The following is a 9,211-nucleotide window of genomic DNA, read 5'->3' on the forward strand; positions in this document are numbered from 1 at the left end:
GAAAAAAAAAAAAAAAAAAAAAAAAAAAAAAAGCATCAAAAAATAAGAAGTAAAAAATAACCCAAGTGACGCAGCGGCGAGGCGCAAGCCGAACTTATTCAACCGCGACTGTGCGACAGCTGGTCCATAAAAGCAAATGGAAGAAGAGCAGGTTACCCACGCATTTGCCTCAACATTTTGCTCCCAATGGGGATATGCCCATTTTTCCAGGGAATAGGGGACACAGCCAAGTACTTTAGCATATAGTCTCACAGAAGGCGAAAGAGGGGGAAAAAAAAAAAAAAAAAAAAACATTACATCTTACAAGTGTAGCACTTCACAGTAACGGAGGAGCTCTGGGAAAGGAACCCGAATTGAGCTAAACAGAGCAGGGGGCAATTTAGCACCACGTTTTATACCACCCCAAATTGCGGCACAGGCACAACTAAACAGAAGTATGCTCCCCCCACCCCAATGAACTAATATCACAGTGCCTTTTTTAAGTAACGTTCTTTTCCGCTGTGCATCCGTTTTGCTTCCCTGTGTCGTGTTTTCCCCACACGGTTGCCACCACCCTGCGGCTGTGGCAATGGTGTTAGATTAGCCGAAGGGGATGCCCCACGTGTGCGCGCATTTATTGTCAAATGGGGGAAGGCTCTCCGTTAGAGTACAAGTGGGTAAGCCGCACACTGCGCTCTAGCTAAGCAGTATAGTTTTAGCCGTTGTCGCGCGCCTCGAGCAGAAGCGGAGAAGAGAGCTGAACCGAGGGAGTTGTTTATCCCACCCCTGTGGTGGCAAAAGAAGACCAATTATATCACATCATTACCCCTTTTCACCCCCTGTGTTGAGCCAATCCAAATGAAGAAAGACAACAGCGCAGGACAGACAGGGGAAAGACCCCCTGGAAAGACGCACATAGAAAAGTACCATGCAAACCCATTTACAAACTCGAAAGAAGATTACTACAATGAAAAAATATTGCGAATAATATGTTCCATACTATTGTGTAAAAATATAAAAAGGGTAGATTGTGTAGTGCTGGATTTGCTATTTAATTTTTTTATAAAAATGGTTAAAACGATTGGAATGAATTGCAGGAAGTTCTCTTCCCTGAGGGGAAGTATTGTTGTGAATTACATTGACATAAAGCATTGTACCACATTGGCCTTAAGTAATTTGTACGAGGAAATTTACACAACGAGCAATTTAAATGACCTCTTTGAAAGCTCCCCATATGAGGTTCAAGAAGAAGAAGAGGAGGATGATGAGGATGCTGTTAAAAAAAAAAATCACAATTATATTAACGTTCTGCAAAATTCATACTTATACTACAAGCAGCTGTGTATGAAACAGAGGGAAAAGTATGACTCGATGGAGAATTTGGATGGTAACAATCCTGTGGACAGTCTGCACAACATAATCAACCTGAACTATCTCAACATTGGAAACAACTCTTCATCGAATGAAAATGTGAATGTTTTATTTTTAAATGAAAATATCGATATAGAAAAGTACAAGGAAATTATGAAATTAAAAAAAAAATATGTACATGATCATATGCCCATTATTCCACTGTCTCTAAATCGGAAAGAAAAAAAAACAGGACTTTACAATGACAAAGCAGATTATTACATGGACTTATCTTCTTCCTATAGCTCTTCCGACAAGTTGTCCTTATCTTCGTCGTCTGAATCGTCTCATCCATCAAGTGATGATTCGGAGTTCTTCCACCACATGAACGAAAGTGGCTGCGAGGGAAAAAATGTAGAGAGTCACACAAAGGAAGACATGGGACAGGAGAAAATGCAGGTGTTAAGCCTCCTGCCAAAGTTGAGGGACATATACATGCAGAACAGAGAACGTACCCTCAAAGAGGGGAACCCGCAGGCCCCCTCAGAGTACTTGTTTAATTCGTTGAATATTTTTGAGCCCCCAGATGGAGGCGGCCTTTAACCCGTTACAGCGGTATCCTTTTTTTTTTTTTTTTTTTTTTTATGTGGCGAAAATGGCTAGCTGACTAGCCTTTACGCCGATTTGTAGTAACCCACCCCCACCCCGTGTGTGTGTGTGCATTTCACACGTGCCGGTTGGTACGTAAACAACAGCGATTAATTCACGCCCCATGTGTGCATGTTGAATTCCGTTTTTACACCAAATGAAATTGCAAAAAGGATGATAGATAATCGCCTGAACAGAGCACAAAAAAAAAAAAAAAAAAAAAATCACCGTTCAGGCAAATTTAAAAGAGCTAACTGTCTGGACTTATTTCCAGTTATGCCATTCGATGCTTGAAAAATGTGCATCGATATTTTTATGGCAAAGTTTGATGCGCCGCTTTATGAGAAGTGGGACGGGTAACACTTTCACGCAGGACTTTACAAATATGCAGTGGGAAACTCAAAAAAAATATAAAATATAAAATATAAAAGTTAAATATCTAAACAACTTCTTTTTCCCTTGGGGCGGAACGCGAGGGATAAGTCTGTGGCGCCCAAATTTGGGGCACCGACAAATGGTTAAAACAAATGAAAGAATGATGCTTAAAGGAATAAATACACGAATAACTTCCCCCACGAATGTGTGTCTCGACAGACGAGGAAGAAAAGTGTCGTCTTCCCCCCACCTGATTTCAACCAAATCACCAATGCTGCATGTCAAACATGTGGTCCATTTGGTTAAGGCTGCTGTTCAAACTTTTGCTCCCGTTTTTGATTTTTTGTTCTTCTTATTTGCTGTGTTGGGGAAGGGCGCAGTTATCGCCTCTGCCAAGAGTGTCTATGTCGTGGTTGGAAAATTGAATTGGGGGAGTGCGGTGGACAAAACTATGGAGGCGAACCAAATTGGGGAGGAAGACCATATTGGGGCGGGCAGCTTAACTGCTTGCGACCCCGCTGCCTCCCCCTCGAAACGTGCTGTTTCCACGTGGACGACATAAAGGGGCTATTGTTATACACATAGGGGTTGGCGTAATGTTGACAGGAATGATGCGGAGTGTTCTTCAACTCGAAAGCCCATTTGATGGTGAGCGCCGTGGAGTGATTCTCAATGGGCTGATCCGACATGGCCACCTTGGCAAACTCCGCATTGACTCTATAAGAATATTGAACGAAGGCAATATTTTTAAAAGGCACAAATCTTACATAATCGACATGTCCAAAGTTGCTGAACTCCTCGTATAAGATCTGTTCTATTAGGTGAACTTGCTCGACATTATCAATATGAATGCTTCCAATGAAGAGTGTTCTACACTCACTGTTAAAATTACCCACCCCACTCATGTCTTCTTTGAAGGTACTGAACTTTTCGCGTCCAAATATGTCAACGGTTTGTTCAAACTGCAACTCATCATTTTCGTTTGGAATGCGATGTCTGTAGAGGCAGTTGTGTCCATACGCACAACATCCGCGTGCAAAGTAGATGCAAAAAAATTGTTTGCTTGTGAAATTTTTATCTGCCTTTGTGTATCCTGAGTCGGTGGAGGGTTTGCATTTGAACCTTGCTACAAAGCGTTGTGCACCGCTAGCAGTTCTGCCTTTGTCGAATTTGTCCGGCACGTACCTTCCGAACCAGATATTGTATTCGTCATTTCCATGTGAGTATTCCACTTTGTTGAGCTCCTCTTGGGTCACTTGCAATTTGGCTGGGCGCTTCAGGATTTCTTTTACCTGGTCGTTTTTCTTCATTAGCTGGATGCTTTTTTCCAGTAGCGAGCAGAACCCATGGGGCTGCTTCACCCCCACATCCGTTTCCATCCCACGCCCGTATTCATCGCACATGTAATAGTAATTGGAGTGGTAGCTGCGGTTGTAGTTTGCATGGTTCGCGTAGGTTGTGCAGGTTGCGTACGTCTCATACGTCGCGTTTACCATGTTAAGCATTCCTGGGGGCGTCATCGGTGGGATTGTCGCGGCGGGGGGGACGCTTCCCACGGGGGGCATGCCCGGCCCACCGGCGTAGCCACAACCGTACATGTCGTAGTAACCATTGAAGTTAATCCAGCTACGCGGAAAAACCCCACCACTATTCACACTGTTATACGCCCCGTTAACACAATCGTGCGATTCCATATCGTGCTTCTGCTGACCGTCGCCTCCACTCAGTCCGGTGTCACTCTTCTCCTCTGTTTTGTTCGTGGTCTCTCCTGAGTTACTTCCCCTATGTTGTTCTCTCCCCTTGTTTGCTTCTCCTACTTGTGGTGCTTCATTCGGTGCATCCCTTTCCACGGTGCGTCTATTAGCATTCCTGTTAGGATTGCTACTTCCATTTTGCAAGACGTCCCCTGGGGTCGCTCTGGAGTTGTCCTCTCGGTTACAGCGATCTCGTCCTTCCACGCGGCTTACTTCTTTGCTCACTTCTCCGCTATCCTTTTCCTCTTCCTGCAGAGGCTCAAACGGGGCCTCAGCCTCATGTGAATTTTTTTCCGCTAATTCCATGCCCTTCTCATCACCACTGGCTTCCTCCCCGATACTTCTATGCTCATTTAATGTATTGCTTAAGTGAACAGGGGGAGGTTCAGTGGTGTTCTTTTCCTTCTCCTTGCACACGCTCTCATTTTGTCTCCCTTTGTCGGGGATATTTTTATCTTGCACTTCCAACCCATCACCACATTTCTCGCTTATGTCGTTCTGGTTGGTCTTGACGCTACGTGTGTCGCGTCCTTCGTCTGTCTCCTTCCCATCATCCCCCAGTGACTCTGCCTCCCCTTGGCTGGTCACTTGTGCGGCTTCTTCGTTCTTTTTCAATCCATATACTTCTGCCCCCCTTGTCGTGTTAACCTTTTTTTTTTTTTTTTTCTCATCATCTTCCTCTGCTTGTAATATATTAAAAAGCCTCTTCGTGCTCATCTTCAACTGATGAGTGCATCGATGTGGAGTGTGGACGGAAGAGACACATGGAACGATGGCATGTGGACAGGAGAAGCCACGGGAAATTTTGTAGCGACGTTGCGACTTTCGGAGTGATGACCTCTGTGGTAATTTTGTTCCCCTTTTTGTATGGATGCCCCCAGGGCACTGCTTTCCCTTCCTGACCTTGCTCCCTCCGCTGCTACACTAGTTGGCGCGCCCTGCAGGAGAGAGAGCACAGCGAGAGGTGCCCCACCGCAGTAGGCCACTACCTCTAACGGAAGCCTGCGGTCAACTTTTCTTCTTTCTTCTTCTTCTTCTCGCTTCCCAATTTTTGCAATTTGCATACAAGGGAGGGAATAAGAAGAAAAAAAAAAAAAAAAAATCGTCACGGGGTATCTCTTCTGTTGACGGGGAACCGAACGAGTTCACTATTTTTTTTTAACCTCTTTTTTTGGCGCGTTATGCAAAAGGGAAAAAAAAAAATAACAAAAAAAAAATAACAAAAAAAAAAATACAACAAAATAGAATAAAGGAAGAGGTGCTTCCAACGGAGGTGCTTCTCCAAAGTTTTAAAACTCCCCCCCTTTTGCACAATTTTGTTGCAGACGGACCTTTTTAGGACCGCATTGATGAGGCTACACACCCCATTTATCATGTGCCCATTGCGGGTCATACAAAAAAAAAAAAAAAATAAGTGCAAAAAAAAATGGGGACCCACATAAACGTTACATTAATAAGACGGAGTGGGGGGAAATTCTCAGAAGGGAGCAACCTCCCCTATGAAAAAAAAAAAAAAAAAAAAAAAAATTATGGGGAGCTGCCCCTTCCGAAGGCATATACACTTTTGTGTCTTCTCCGTTTGGGGATACCAACAGTGATCTGTCAAATGGGGGGGAAAACTCCCCACGTGAGTGGCATACGTTGTGTGAGGGTGGAAGGGGGTCATGTTCCTGGCGAGGGCAAAGACCGAATGGCTGTCTGCTACGCGTGTCTTTCTCCCCGACGCGCTACACGCTACACCGCCACGCCGTTACATGGCCACTCTCCCCTTGACGTAGAAGTAGTAGTAGAGGAATCCCATGAACATCCCTGTGAGGTGTGCCACGTGGCCTGTCGAGAGGGGGAAAACAAGTCGCATGAGGGTGAACGAACATGTATGCAATGTAAATTCATCACGCGCTCTCAAGATGGGAGAGACCGAACCTGTGTTGTCCTTCTTGTCTGTCAACACGCAGTAGACCTCGTTTGCGCAATAGAGGGAGGTGAACAGGGCCTGCAGGAGGGGGCAGAAGCGGTAAGTAAAAGGAAGAATGAGCTAAAGGCAGCAAAAGGCCGAGTGGCCCAACGAACACATGAGAAGCGGGATCCAATTAGGCGGCGCGGCACCGCTTCGCTAGCGCATGTGGCCTTACCAGGGGAAGCGCCAGGACCCCGTAGAGGTAAATGCTGCTGCTAGGAAACATGAGAGTGTACGTTGTGAGAATGGAGCTGATGCTACCGCTGGCCCCCAAGACACAAACATTTCCATAGGGAGAGGCAGAACGGTCACTCTTGTGGTAGCAAATCTGTATATAGGACGATATGATCCCACTAATAAAATAAGTTAAAAAAAAATTCCTCGAATTAATAATCATTTCGAATGACCTCCCAATGTAAAAGAGAGAAATGGTATTGAGGAGAAGGGACTGCACAGTGTTATGGCTGATGAGGTTGGTTACGAGTGTGTAGAGTTTCTTCTCCCTCAGCTGTTGGGCTCCGCAACAAAAATGGTTATACATAAATTCAAGGGTTAGAAAATTGAATAGACCAAAGGGGAAGGAATGATTAGACGCCGCATTCTTAACCCCCGGGGGAGCATACACATTTGAACTGAAATTGTAAAAGCCTCTGGGTATGGCAATATAGTTGTATGTATCCCCAGGCTTTGCTTTCTTCCACAAAAGGAAAACGAAAAGGTGCAGGGATATCAACGTATATGTCACAGGTGCTCTACTATAATGGTAATGAATTAAATTCTTATAATATTGTATGTTTCCATCCCGACTGAGGTGTTTTACGTGTTGAAAAAAAACTTTTCCTTCAAATGAAATTTTATGTAGAAGCGCTTTTACGTGTCGTGTATCAAATGCTATGTTTTTCATGAACACCCGCTGGAGGAAGTCTCGTGCAGCAACTTTTTTTCTACTTTGGGTTCTTTTGTCTCTCCACGTGGATGACAACATGTCCTGACACTTCACCCTTACCTCTTCACATTTGAAACGCAATTCTTCAAATGTCTTTTTTATTATTTTCCCCATTTCCTTCTCTCTAATGCGAACATGTTCCATCGTTATGCCGTTCCATTTGGGCAGCATATTGCGTAAGGGGATGCCCCGCATAGTGTTTAAAATGGATTGACTCTTTTTCTTTTCCTTAATAGGTTGCTTATCGGAATACCTAGAAAAGCCCCTAGCCCAATGACGGCACTGGGCCATGGGCCTCTGTACCCTTTTCATCTCCGGGGGGGGGCTTGTGCTAGGCCACGCTCTGTTAAAGCAGCATCACCAACTTGTGTACACAGCAGTGTCACGCTGGTTCATACTCATTGGGGTTGTAAATAAATATGCCTTCCTACCAAGGCCGCATACTAAGGGGAGTAACTACACACACGTAAACGTACTACTCCTTGTGCCTACCTTGTGGCAGTTCCGCTGTTCTGAAGGGGCCAAGTTGGATAATTTATTTTTTTTTTTCCACGCTGTACTGCTTTTTTTTTTTTTTTTCTGACGCCCCTTTGGTGAAGAGTTTCTTTTTTTTTATTATTATTCTTTTTTTTCTCTCTCTCCCACCTTGCGCTGTGAACCTGCTGGCCAGTTGGTGAACCTTTTTTTTTTTTTTTTCCCCTAGCAGGTTGGGCGTTTCCCGTCCGCGAAAAGGCGTGACACAAGTTACAAAAATTTTACCGAGGCGTAAAAACCACTTTGCCCAGTTTTTACAATTTTGTTGCACCCTCCCCCTCTCTCCATACACTGGTGACTTCGAAAGAGAGAGTGAGAGCGTGTTCCCACACTGTATGTGGGGGGGGGTGGCTACAACAGCAAGTTATAATAGCTCTCCTGTGCTGCCCCCCTCTCTGTTGGCGGCAGCCCCAAAGGATGGTCCTGCTCAAGGCTGAACTGAACCCCGCGCTTTGCGTGAAAGGAAGAAAAGAAGAAAGGGAGGCATACCGGGATTATATTAAAACGGTGGAGGAAGACTCCATAGAGTGTGAAATAAATAAAAAGAAAAAAAAATGGACCCAGCGGAAACTCGAGAAGGAGTTCACCATGCAGAAGCATGACTTGGTGTGTCTGAGTCGTTATCGCTACCACCCTTTTAAGGTCGTCTGCGAGAATGGCTTTTCCTTTTTGCAGCCCGGCCAAAACTACTACACCTCCAGTTATAAGCTGTAAGTGCGTTACAAGTGCCTGCCCCATCGGGTGCCCATATAAACACCTCTACACAACATGTACCACTCACCGCGTTACACATGGCTCTACCCCTTCTGCCGCACAATTATCATGCTTCTCCTCCACACAAACGTTCACCCCCCCCGCAGGCAGAACCGGAACTACAAACTCGTGTTCGAAAACCTGTGCTCATCCCCATCGATTCAAATTTCCTTTTGTGGAATTCTCATGACCGCAATTGCAGCCCTGGTGGACTTGAAGAACAGAAGATTGTGAATCGGGCAACAGGAGTGTGAGGGGGGTGGGGGGGGGGCTTACAATTCTCTGGGTGAGAGATGAAGACATGGGAGTGGTGATGAGGGAAGAGACGCTTGTTGTTTTCTATGCCTGCACACACGAAGGGAGACTACCCCTTTCATTCGAACGCGGTTACCTCCGTGTAGTGGCCCCTCAGTTGAGCGAGCAAAACGTGAACCTTGCCACACCGGTAACACCCCCCAGGGGTACACCTCTTTTAACAATTGCCCTCTCCACGTGACGGTCCAAATGACCGACTACACATAATTCTTTCTTCATTGCAACGTCCACACAGTTACTTTGCATTTGTTATTTTTTATTATTTATTTTTTTTTTTTTTGTTAATTCGGGTAGGCATGTTCAGCGGTGGGGAACTGACTCCTCTCCTCTTTCATTTTATCCACCGCCATGTGTGCCGCACCCAACTTGGGTGAATTCTCCACCTCCCCTATAAAACTGCAAATCCATTTTTTCTAAAACACCTCGCACCAGGCGGGTAACAACGAAAAAAAAATAAAAAAACGCCAAGTGGAAATACGCCCCATTGTGCAAAAGAAATGTTTTAGCGGCACAGCCTGCCCATTCTGTGCCCAAAGCGTATTGCTTAAACCAACCCGCCTAAAAAAAAAAAAAAAAAAAAAAAAAAAAAAAAAAAAAAAA

At 44.9% G+C, this 9,211-nt stretch overlaps 4 protein-coding genes across 4 annotated transcripts; 2 read left to right on the top strand and 2 right to left on the bottom strand.

Moving 5' to 3' along the window:
* Positions 1-837: 837 nt before the first annotated feature.
* On the top strand, positions 838-1,932 carry AK88_03191 (uncharacterized protein; the record flags this gene model as incomplete). The annotated part of the gene is made up of 1 exon (XM_012480812.1): positions 838-1,932. One exon carries the CDS (start codon positions 838-840, stop codon positions 1,930-1,932), a length of 1,095 nt encoding a protein of 364 aa, XP_012336235.1.
* Positions 1,933-2,801: 869 nt separating this feature from the next.
* On the bottom strand, positions 2,802-4,823 carry AK88_03192 (uncharacterized protein; the record flags this gene model as incomplete). Its single annotated transcript, XM_012480813.1, has 1 exon — positions 2,802-4,823. The coding sequence occupies one exon, from the start codon at positions 4,821-4,823 to the stop codon at positions 2,802-2,804; it is 2,022 nt and encodes a 673-aa protein (XP_012336236.1).
* Positions 4,824-5,856: 1,033 nt separating this feature from the next.
* On the bottom strand, positions 5,857-7,321 carry AK88_03193 (uncharacterized protein; the record flags this gene model as incomplete). The annotated part of the gene is made up of 3 exons (XM_012480814.1): positions 5,857-5,936; positions 6,030-6,099; positions 6,239-7,321. 3 exons carry the CDS (start codon positions 7,319-7,321, stop codon positions 5,857-5,859), a joined length of 1,233 nt encoding a protein of 410 aa, XP_012336237.1.
* A 639-nt stretch (positions 7,322-7,960) lies between these two features.
* On the top strand, positions 7,961-8,530 carry AK88_03194 (uncharacterized protein; the record flags this gene model as incomplete). Its single annotated transcript, XM_012480815.1, has 2 exons — positions 7,961-8,253; positions 8,404-8,530. 2 exons carry the CDS (start codon positions 7,961-7,963, stop codon positions 8,528-8,530), a joined length of 420 nt encoding a protein of 139 aa, XP_012336238.1.
* Between the last annotated feature and the right edge of the window lie 681 nt (positions 8,531-9,211).

The sequence above is a fragment of the Plasmodium fragile genome (genome assembly GCF_000956335.1).
Source record: "Plasmodium fragile strain nilgiri unplaced genomic scaffold supercont1.35, whole genome shotgun sequence".
Taxonomy (NCBI): Eukaryota; Apicomplexa; class Aconoidasida; order Haemosporida; family Plasmodiidae; genus Plasmodium; species Plasmodium fragile.